Source organism: Lissotriton helveticus, chromosome 4_1, assembly GCF_964261635.1.
Source record: "Lissotriton helveticus chromosome 4_1, aLisHel1.1, whole genome shotgun sequence".
Classification (NCBI taxonomy): Eukaryota; Metazoa; Chordata; class Amphibia; order Caudata; family Salamandridae; genus Lissotriton; species Lissotriton helveticus.
Window position 1 is genome coordinate 426,748,536 of NC_136063.1, and position 12,186 is coordinate 426,760,721.

General features: G+C 46.5%; 1 protein-coding gene across 1 annotated transcript in view; it reads right to left on the reverse strand.

Annotated features, from left to right (window-relative positions):
• Nucleotides 1-12,186, reverse strand: part of POP1 (POP1 ribonuclease P/MRP subunit) — a 514,990-nt gene that overhangs the window by 367,854 nt on the left and 134,950 nt on the right. Inside the window, exon 9 of the mRNA XM_078686978.1 lies at nt 175-268. Within this exon, the coding sequence (XP_078543104.1) occupies nt 175-268 (94 nt within the window). The remainder of the gene's footprint in view (nt 1-174; nt 269-12,186) is intronic.

The following is a 12,186-nucleotide window of genomic DNA, read 5'->3' on the forward strand; positions in this document are numbered from 1 at the left end:
AACTGGAAACAGTGTCCTAACAAAACTGCTACTGAAAGAAGGTCAAATAAGGATGATTTGAAAGATCTTCACAAATGTCTTCAAAGAGCCTAATTAAAATAATATATACAAACGGGTACCAAGATGACGTTATAACACAACACATGTAAAACAATAAAACACTGTAGAACTTACTTTGTGAAGATCTGCAGCCTTCAATGCCTCAGCAAGTACAGATTGGGAGAGAGGTCCAATTAATCGATATCGCACAATGTCCATGGTCAAATCACTAAGGGGCGTGGGGGCATGAGGTTAGTCAATGGCAGAAAACACTCAAAACATTTCCAATTGTAACTTTCCTAATACACACTTTGGAGTCATGATAATCACTTAAAGTTCCTAAACATAGTACCACTTTGATGCTTGGTATTTAAGACCTCTTCAATTATATGCATGAGTTACTTACAGTACTAATCAGCAATATAAAACATGCATCAGCAAAAACATACCTGGATGCACGCACAACTACACCCGCAACCACATTCCTTCTTGACCGTTCATTGAGACAGACAAACAGACACCTTAAACCAATAAATAGCAGACGAGTCATACCACTTAAGAGGGTGTTAGGGCGAAAAGTATCCCTTATTACAGTGAATAATTGCTATTTATTTCTCCATCTAACTCTTCTTCATTTGCATATATGGGAAGCTTCGAAAGCGTGATAAAGTGCAAATGTCAATATCAAGGAGGGTGTTGTAAAGAAAGTAATGACAGAGCTATACCCACTTACTCTGTCCACACAGATGCAGCATGACCAGACTAAGACGAAGATCAACTGTGAAAATAATGTGGCACATAATGTTTTCAAAAAGTTCAGGATGCATCAGGCTTCTGTCTTTCCGATTTAGAGAGGCCTTTAGAAAGATGAAGGAGCTGCCTTGGTCCAAACGGCATGAGAATCTACTACAGAATCAAAAGAAGTAACCTGGAACAACAAGTCAACGTACATACCAATGAGGCTTTAGCAGCGGTCCAACAAGGACTAGGGCTAACAAGGGTGGAGAAATGTATCAATATAGCCATCACATCAGTCATACGGCAATGAAGCCCCAGCCGCCCAAAATCGGGGAGCCTGGGGCCCAGTGCAGAATGTGGAGGTTTGAAATGCTCGCAATAGATTGGTATAGAGTGCACAATGGTCTGAAGCTCTTTTAAGCTTCGAAGAGACCAATCTATCGGTTGGTTGACAAAACTGTAACCATCCAAGACTTACAAAGTAAAAAAATATATTTTCATGGTGTTCCAGATGGCTGGTTATAAATCGAAGATCAAGTAAAAGGGCACTCCATGCCACCTATATTGCTAGAACGGAAAATGTCTACCTGGTAATCTAGCCCTCCTAAAATTAGGGACCTGGGTCTGTCTTTGGGGGTCTGAATGCAAGATTCTAGACAGATGACAGCTGGACAGTCAGCTGTTTGTGCTGCTGCATTTTGCAGACATCACAAATGATACAGTAATCTGGGGTAAGCTCAATTTGCCTATAAAAGTGTGATGCATCACAAAATAACCAATGCAAGCACTGGCCAAAAGAGTGGAAAATCGCTAATTACCTTCCGATGGTGAATCCCATTTTGACAATGCTGGAAATCTGATGGAGATTCTTTACACATCCATTTAATTTGTGTTTCCGAAAGGTTCAGCGTTAAGTTACTCTGCCATCTACTCCTTGAGGAGTATAGAGATATGAAGGTCCTAGTCATCGCTATAACAGACCCCAAGAAGTCACAGCAACCAGAGTAAGAGGGGCCGGATCACTAACAGCTCTGGTATGCTGCTCATACCTCCAGGCAATACGGAGTACCTCCCTGAGACTCCTGCTGCAATCCAGAACTCCCACGAGGATACCGCTAGAGTGAGGCCAGGGCAATCTTGGAACTTTGTGTATGCGGGTGAAAAGATGTCCCCTTTGTTTTAGGAGGTGCACGCTCAGCTTAAACTCATGAAATGCCTCTCAAGTGATAGAATAAATGCTCCCAGTATCCAAAGCAATCCTCGGAATGCCACTTACCATGCCCTAACCAGACTCTGAAGAACTGGAAAAGAGTCTCATTGGAACTCACCAAAAGGGTTAGCAAGCAGTTGTATGTGCAAGCAAAAAAAATCCTATGAGCTCTAGGCACTAGAAGTCACTTGATAACCATGATAGCACCTTAAATGATCTATGTGAAAAGTTTTGATTTCAGCTATCCATGCAATCACCATGATATACCTTTCCAGTATAAATCAGAAACGGCAAACCATTGAAATCCCCTAGCTATTAAATACTTTTAAATGTCTTGATTATGAGCACAAGTATATCAAAATAGAACAGCCTTGAGTTAGTCTCAGTGAGCTATAGTTTGCATTGCTGATATGTCAGACATGACCGCCCAACTTCAAAAATTGTTCAAAATGGAAATGCTATGCTCTTTAACTAAAAAAAAAATATATATATATATATATATATCTAGAAACGAGAGTAGATATAATCTGAAGTTAGAAGTATACATCAGAACTACAAATGACTTACCTTTGGTAACACTCATTTTGGTGGATACTCCATCTAGTCACAGATGCCTCATGGCTCTCCCACTTCCAGCTTCTATAGAGTGGCTTCTTTACCATCTAAAAAGAGCCCAAGTCAGTAATCATCACATTGTCTCAGGCAGTGTCATCTATTCTCTCTGTTTAAGGGCATGGAGAAAGACAGACACAAGAAACGAACGTCCAAGTGCAGGGCTGGTGCTTATGTGTCTCGACTCAGTCAGTTCCATGATAGTTTAGTGTTCCGCAAAGCCATACGGCACCAACTGCAGCTCCATGAAGGACAATTGCTGGAAGAATTCTCCAAATCAAGTCTGACACCCTAGGTTACGTAAAGGGGAGGAATCTGTGATTAGATGGAGTATCCACTAGAAAGAGCATTACCAAAGGTTAATAACTTGCTCATATGGCCTTTACAGCATTGTCCTCTGGGCAGAGATCCAGCACCCTTCATAGGGTACCTTGTTCTTAGACCAAAAGGTCCTACAGAACGGAGTGAGTGAAGTGACCTGCCTGACCGTAATGTCAAGGCAGTAGTCTTTTGTATGCGTATACATCTGTTTTTGTTGCGCAGCCTAGGAGATGAACAGAACAGGAACCTTTCATGTTAAAGCTACTCTGGTGGATTTTGCCCTGGTGGAAGGAGCCCACAGGCTCTCTGTATCTGCTGCTTGGCCCATGAGGAGCAGATTTTAATAAAGTACTGATAGAGTTCACGTTTGCACAACCTTCTCTCTTCTCCCCGGAGAAACCCACAAAGAGCTGATCCACACTATGGTCTTTTGTACAGTTGATGTAAATGCTCAGAGCATGCTTAGGATCAAGAAGATGGAGCCTCCGCTCCTCTTTCAAGGAGATAGGTGGAACAAGAAAAACACTGGCAGAGTAATTCATCGACCAAGGTCGAAGGGAGTCACAATTGCGGTAGAACAGCTACCCTAGTCCACTGTACCAATTATTCTGGAAACACAGGAGGTAGATGGCTGTACTGAAAGCACCAGTATTTCAGTAAAGAGTAGGAGCATATGCCGAGTGAAAGCAAATGAGGTAGAGATATGAACAATGGAGGACTCCAAACAGAGTGGACAGTAATGCAAATTGAATAAGGGAGAAATTAAATAATTCACGTCAAAATCATGCTTTAGAGTATACCAATGGGGTGATAAGTCCAGTAGGATGCTCCATAGGCTTTACCAAGGGATACATCATCCACAGACAGTTCCGGGCGTATTGGGCGCAACTGGTGAGCCACGTGCTCTGGCCGAAGGCTTTGCCACATATTACGCGGACTTGTACGCCCCTAAAGAATGTCTGTCTCCTGACATGATCGATCGGTTTCTGGCCGACCTCCCACCCAGGGCCCTTTCGGATGCAATGAGAGAGGAGTTGGAGCTCACATTGACAGATGAGGAGCTGGGCACCGCGCTGGGGGAACTCCACTCCAGAAGGGCTCCGGGGCCCAATGGGTTTCTGAGCGAATTATTAAACGCTACTTTTTGCAGCCAGGCTCTCATTATCGCGCAGTAGTAGAGGAGGCGCAGGATCGCGGCTTTCAATCCCCGGGACTGGAGGTATGCGGAGGTGGTGGTTTTTCATAATCCCGGCAGGCCACCAGATCAGCACGCATCATATATGCCCATCTCCTTACTGAATGTAGAGGCCAAAATATTGGTGGAGGCCCTAGCAAATAGTCTACTACCTCACATTGCGACGCTGGTTCACTCGGATTAGGCTGGTTTTATGCCTCAGCGGGCGACTAGGCACAACATTGAGCGGGCTAATGCTGCAGTGCCAGTCGTCCAACGGCTGGACGCTCCGGCGGCACTGCTGCTAGCAGACATGGATAGGGCGTTCGACTCCCTTAGTTGGGTATACCTCTTTGCACTGTAACACCGGTTGAATCTTGGACCGCGTTTCCTGTCTTACTTGACCCTGCTATATACCGACCTCACAGCCTCGATGCGGGTAGCGGGTGCAACCTCCTACGTGTTTGCTATAAGTCGGGGTACGAGACAGGGTTGCCCCCTGTCTCCATATCGATTTGCACTCACGATGGAGCCTATGGACGTGCAGGTCCACAGCTTTGAATAGGGGTTGTCGGATAGGATCGTCCTGTACTCGAACAACATCTTCTTCCTCCTCACAGAGGTGGATAGAATGGCACCTCGACTTTTGCGTATTATGCAGATATTTGGGGAAACCTCTGGATTATGTATAAATCCTCGCAAATCTACGCTGCGGTTGCCTGGAGGTCGGTGTGATCTGGGTGGCTGGGCATCGTTGATTCAGTTGGCGATGGGAGGACTGAAATACTTGGGTGTTTTTATAACACATATGCCTGCAGTCTCCTGGGAGCGTAATCTAGTTCCGGTTTGGGAGCAAGAACGTGATATTAACACCTGGTCCCGTATGCCATTGACCTACTATGGCAGATCAGCCATATTCAAGATGATGGCCCTCCCTCGTCTCCTCTATTAGTTGCAGAACCACCCGTATCCAGTCCCCCGTTGGTTCTGGCAAGTCAACGCGGCCCTCGGGCAGTTCTTGTGGGAGCGGGGCAAGGTGCATGTGGCCCTGCAGACTTGCTTTTTATCTGCCTATAGTGGAGGACTAGTGTCCTGTTAGCAAGCTTCTCACCTCCTTATACTGAACGAATGGTGGTATGGCAATCGAGAGGACCCGGCATACGCAGTGGAAAGGAAACTTATGGGTGATCACTCGCTGCATGCAGATTGTACTCTGCACCACTGCAGGGGCCATTGCCCCCGACAACAACGGTTGTGATCCAGGTTTGGATGCAGGCACTGCGTAGAATGGGGTGGTGGAACAAGCGGATGCAGGAGACCCCCTTTGGGATAATGAGCGCTTGCCGCAATTAGCTGCCATGCAAGGTTTCAGAGGGTGGGATCTCATAGGGATCTCGGTCTTGGGGGATGTTATGAAGGGTCTGACTAAAATTGTTCCAGGACCTTCAGACTGAGTTCCATATGTCACGGTCCCAATTTTTCAAATACTTGTAGTTTCGGCACTCCTTGTCGCTCAGTCTAGAGGGGTTTGAGTCAGTGCCCGAGTTCAGCCCCCTGGAGGCAAAAGTCTTTATTGTGGAACTCCAGGACTGCAAGATATCCAGGATATATCAAACTCTGGTTAATCACTGCTCCTCCACACTGCAGAAACTCCGGGACGATTGGGAGGGAGATTTGGGACCCTTGGAGGAGGATTGGGTGGAGGCCCTAGCGGCCCCGCGCAGGGTGGCCATAGCGGTGCGTCTACGCCTGTTCCAGTTTAAATATTTGCATAGGGTCTATTACACGTGAATGCGGTTGTGGAGGGCGGGTTTGGTTGCCTCCCAGAGGTGTCTCGGATGTCACAGGGAGGAGGGAACGCTGATGCATAGGGTCTGGCAGTGTCTCCCTCTGGATTGGTTTTGGAGGGGGTCTTCACTTGCTTATCGGATTTTTTCGGCTGGGATCTTCCCCGGTCGGCGAAACTAGCGCTATTACATGTCCTAGAAGGGATAGGAGGCAACGTCTTTAAATGTCACCTATTACTGTTTGGTCCCACATTGGCAAAGGGGGACATAGCAAGGGCTTGGAAGGCTCCCTTAGGGGTTCCTCATCCGCACCCTCACCTTCATCAGTGGTGTCATCATCGTTCCCTGGAGGAGGAGATGTGTAGGAGAATGGTGTGGTGGGGGAGAAAGTGGAGGAGGTGGTGGAGAAAGGACCCAAAAGGGGAGATGTGGCAATGTCCCTCTTTTTAGGTGGTGGAGCCGGTGCAGGCGTATCCAATGGTCTCTTTTTTTGAACGGCTGTTTCTTTTGCGGTGCCGGTGACAGGGTTTCGGTACCGGGGGCAGTGTGACTCGAGCCAGAGTCATCTGAAGGCTTAATAGGCTTCTTTGCCGAGCCTGGGGGCGGGGGATGGGAAGCAGTCTCTCGGTGTGGACCTGGGCCCGAAGGTGAAGGTGTGACCAAAGCCTTTTTTGATAGTGTTTAGAGGGGGTCTGGGGCGAAGTCTTTACTGCGCAGGAGTGAGTTCTTGGACGTCAAAGTTCTCTGCTTTGGAGCCGCTACCGAGGAGTTTTGACCCGCTCCTGTTCTGGTACGTTAACGCCCTGTTGGAAGAGGTCATCTGGAATGGATGTCGACGAGCGAGCCATTTTTCTTCGAGTTAGACTATCCTGAATGGTCATCTTGGAGCGGTGCCCTGGTGAAAGACAGAGATTACACACCTCATGCAAATCGGTGTGGGGAAACTTTGACCCACAATGATGACACTTTTTGAATGGCGCCCTTTCCATGAGCCAGATACCAAGGCCCAAGTAGGCCAGACGGCCCTCGTCAACGATCGGAATGGAATGGAGTATGTCGATGTTGGAGATGCGCGATCGAAAACCATACAGTAGAAAGGGTGAAGGATAGGGCGTCGAAAGTCGAATTGGTAACGGTTCCGAACTGGAGTGCGAGAAACTCATCAGAGCCCGATGGCGGAAAAAACAATCTGAAGATGGAGCCGATGCCCATGCTCACTCTGGTTCAAAGGAGGAGTGACCTATCTTGTGACTTCCAAAGACTTTTCCAGTACAACAAAAGTGCAAACATCCGGGCCCAACACCAGATGGCGATCTATGCATAGTGTGATCTGCATCTCATATGCCTCGAACATTCAATTTCGAAGTTCAGAATGGCACAGATCGTTGAAACCAGGAAATAGTTTGTTGGCTTGTTCAAACTTTAAAATAGTAATCTGGTTAAGGGATGACATGGAGCTTCTGAGAGCACAGATGGGCTGCTAAAGCAGATGTGGATTACTCTAGAAGCAGAGTTTAGGCCAAAGTGGGGTTATGCCAGTGCCTCCCTGCCGATGCACGTTTTAGGCATTTCATGTAGTCTTTTTTGCCTGGAATATGAAAATAGGCGTCAGTTTGATAATTTAACAATAAAGGCTGCCATTCATCAAATTTATTTAAGCTTTACTGCAGTTGTAATTGTAACTACAATCTTCACATTTTTATTCAAGACTTCAAAGAAAATGCTAATGGGTGGTAACCACTCATATTTGAGAAGGCAGGAAAGGTGGTAAGAGAGAGTAGTAAGGACAACAGGATGTAGGAAATAAGAGGACAAAATCAGAGCAGACAACCTGCAACAAGTCAAAATGTGTATGCTCAAATTACATAGTCTACTTTTCAAGCCAACAGATTAACAATGCCTGTAGGGACGGGAATGTCCCCTGCATGGTATATGGGCATGCTCCACCTCTCTGGGCGTCTGACTGCATCTATATTTTGCATCCAGATTTATTTTGGTTCAAGCATCCGGCGAATGTAAGCATGTGCGCAGAGGCCAAGGCCTGTGACCTGGAGGGGTGCATCAGTTGATACCTTTTTCAAAGAGGACTCATTCGTCTTCTCTAGCCAAACTACTTAAAGCTAAAGGGATAGCCCAATGTTGGACAGGAATCTTGCCTTCATGGTTTGCAAAACACTATAATTTCTGAAAAAACAACGAAATATTGGCGGAAGCTGGCTCTTTATATAGCCTACCAAAAAGAGGTACACTGTGTTAGAGTCCACGTATCCCTTATGAGAGGACAGGGGTTTGCTCTAGCAATCGGACAGTGCTCCATATCTAGGGTAGTGTGGCTGAGCAGCCTTAGCCTTATGAGGAGTGTGACATTTGTCAATAGATTATGCACACACTCAAAAAGTAGACCCACACCAATTTAGAAAATGAACAGATATTTTTATATAAATTTTGAACCCAAGAACTTCGTATTCAGGTAGGTACTTTTTCATATTACCCGTTCTACACTTTTAGCAGTATTCACCTACAGTGCGTTTTTACGAATGATGCTTTCCAGTGGGAGACAGAACATTCACTGCATACATATACTTGCAGTACTTTTCCGTGAGATCTCTTTCAATCATGAGGTGGTAGAGGGACAAGGACCAAAGATCCACCAGCAGATCGGTCAGATCTGCCCTGGTGAGTCCAGGTGCAGAGGTGCTGGACGGGTTGGTAGCATTGAAAGCCATGCATTAGAAAGAAAGGGGGCCATCTGGAAATAGACTGAGAAGGGGGGCTTGGGGACAGGTTTAGGAGCTTCCATTCTGGGGCTCGGGTTGTGAGGGACCTGGGAGCAGTCGGTTTCCTTAGGCCTGAGCGGTTTGGGTGCAGAGTGTTTGTAGATAGCTGGCTCTCGTGCGTCAAGGAGCTCACCGGTCGGTCAGGACAGCAAGGGGGACAAAAACAGGACAGCTGGGCCACTCTCTGTGCTGGCCTTTGTGGTGCTGATGTCCCCATCAGCTGTTCAGTGTGATCATTTGAGTCCGGACTGGACTTTCATCAAGCTTTGGATGCGGCAAGGGTCCAGTACCCTGGGTATTGGTGCAGGCGGGCTTGTGGAGGTCCTGGTGTCTTTAGGCTTGGCAGGAAGACGGATCTGACCTCCTTGAGTTTCCTGACCGTTTCCTGGGCAGCTACTACTAGGTGGACCCAGTGGACAGACACTTCATTAAACTGTACATCGCGGTCATTGCCAGCAGGTGAGTAGCTACTCTACTCCTTGGGAATTGCTGGCAGCCAGGCAAAATGCTGGCAACCCTCCGGGGTTTGTGGTGGATGCACAGCTGCAGGGCTAGTTGGGTCTTTGCAACTGTTTATTTTCGGTGTGGCAAGCAGGGTTTGGCACAAAAAGTCCACAGCAGTCTTCAGGTCTTGCAGAGGTCAGCTCTTAACTGCCCTCTTCTTTCCAGTCAGTGAAACCTGAAGTTCTGGATCCAGGGAGTACCCTATATACTAAATTTAGAGGCGTTAGCGGAGAGCAATAGCCAATGAGCTACATACCCTTGGAGTTACTACGCCCCCTATATGACCACTTCCTGTGGGAAATGGGCATAACTGTCCCAGTTTCCTAAATTCTGCCATCACCAACATGGTGGATTTTTCCTGGAGTGGGGCACATCAGGCAGCTCATCTTAGGGGTGTGACTAACTTGGGTGTGGGGTCTGGGGGGATATCGAAGTCAGCAGATGCTTTGAAGCCTCTGGTCTTGGTATGCGGATTGCTAGCTATCCTGTTTGGAGATGTAAACACCTCATGGCAGGGCAGGTATTGTTCCAGACCAGGGAGCAGGGCTCTCACCTCCTAGGTGGCAGAAGCATGACTGTGGTGGAAGGCTGGACTGGACCAGTCAGCCAGTACACTAGTATGTTTCAAGGGGTACCTCTAAGGTATACTCTGGGTGCATGTTTTGATAAATCCATCAATGGAATCAGTGTTGGTTTAGTAATAAGAGGTGTTTGATACCAAACCTCTTTGGTTTCTGTGAAGCCATCATGTAGCTCTGGAACTGTAAGTCACCAGTGCCAAGTACTCGATATAGATTCTCTGTTTAATTGTGACGTCCAAGAATCGCCTTAGAAATCATAAATGCATAGCTGCTCAAGCAGATAGGACTACACATGTAATATAATTCACCCTGCCTTAGGTCTGGAAGGCCTGCTGTAGGGGGTGACATATTGCAGGCATGGCACACATGAGGTGTGCCATGTGTTCACTTCTGTCCCCACCTGGTCACGCAGATTGCAGTGGCAGTTTGCATGAGTGTGGTGATCCAATACATGCTGCAGTCCTTAGGGACCCTCTTTAGTACCCATGCCCTAGGTACCTGGGGCACTATTTACTAGGGACTTGGAGGGATGCTAAAGGTATTGCAAAATTGGGGGAACGATTGCACAGTTTTAGGAAAAGTGCAACACGGAGGATCTGGATAGCAGGAACCAAGTGCACTTCTGTCAAAGTGCCTCAGTTACCAGGTAAAAAGTGGGGGCGACAATATGGGTACTTTCCTACAATGTGCATCACGTTCTTTTGAAGGCTCTTTGAAAGGTGTGAAAAAAAAAGCTAACAAGCCCTTCTGCCAGGTTACTACACTCCGATAAACAGCGCAAACCAATTGGAGCTTTGAACAGTATCTTTATTGTTACTATAATGCATCTAAAGATGTCTGGGCTTCTTATCAATGTTGAGCCAACTTTTCTCTTAATAACGCGAGTCATATTGCCACTAAAGTCACATCTTTTTTCTGCTTCATGCAAGGATTTTTCCTTCACCTTTTATTGATCCTCCAGTTCCACTCCTAACTATGTGAAGCACTTACAAAAACAAAGACAACTTGTCTTCGACTGGCAATATCATTCAAAGGCCAGGATGAAAGAATGTACTAATAAATCAAGATTGGCCTGCTCCTCCTCTTTTATACCTGGTAAAAAGGCTTGGCTATCTTCCGGTTTTCTTTCCATTTATAGTTTACCAGTGAACTTTCAATCACTTTTAAGGGGGCATGCAACACATTTCACCTGCAAGGGAAGGGTGGCACAGAGGCTAATCAGATGACATGCCTTTTCTTCAAGCAACCATGAAGGGAACAAGAGGGTTTACTGCTCCAATACTTGACACAGACTCACTATTAGAATGGGAAAGTACCCAGAAGTGCACCCCTGCGCCGAGTGCCCCAGCTGCATGAATTCCCCTGGTAATGAGTTATTGTAATGGGTGGACATGGCTCATGCGTGTGCGTCATGAACTAGTCCAGTCTCAAGGTAATACAATCTTGTCGGACTGGTAGGGGTGCACTAAGTACTACCTTCATGATGATAGAGGCTACCACCCTTACCTGAAGTTAAGTGCGAAAATACTCTGGTGGCCGCATATCGGTTTTGTGTTTCATAGTGATCAGCAGTGTGGACAAACCTTTTTACTTGTATCATAAGTAGGGGTTGGCGGAACTTATGGAGTTTTACTCTGGGGAGTTACATAAAAACGATGCGAGATTCAAAAGTTCTGCCACAGGGTGGAAAATATACAGCTTCTGCTGTAATTTAGTGCCTGTAGAGTGAACACCATTTAAAAATCAGGGTGAACAGCACTATGGATTGCACAAGAGCGTACAGCCATTTAAGTTGATTTTGCTGATGCTTGCGTGGAAAATCTACTAGAGCGGAAGAAAGTCTACTAAAGCGGAAGAAAGTCTACTAGAGCTACAGCCCCCTGACTGAGACCACCCGCGTTAGAAAATCACACTGTAGGACACCAAATCTCGCTTACCAGCTGGTATTTTCCGGAGCTTCACAGGAGTAAAATTCGACCACGTGGCAATTGGCAGAATTTGCTCGGAACTCCGCACTTTAAAGAGTAACGCAGAGTGACCAAAATTCTACATCAGAAGCAAACATTCCATCCACCTGTAATCATGAGTGGTGCCTACTTGCCCACTCATGTAAAGTTCCATAGCTGTGTACTTAACTCACTGTGTCTGCATGGATTGTGTATAGTGGATGATAGTATGTGATATGTGCATGCTGGAACGTGTGCATGCCTTTGGATGGTAGATAAAATACAGGTCTGTGGGTTCCATTTTGGAAACTCAAGAGGCTGGAGAGGCGAGGACTGCAACTTCCAGACAGGAGATGTGGGTTGTTGACATCCCTGAGGCCTAGGGTGGGAGCACACTGCAGGAAGGAGAGCAGAACTATCTCTGTGCACATCAAAAGTTTCTTTGATTCCAGGAAGTTACTGGTAAGTGGGGTATGTACTTATTGTCTGGGAGATGG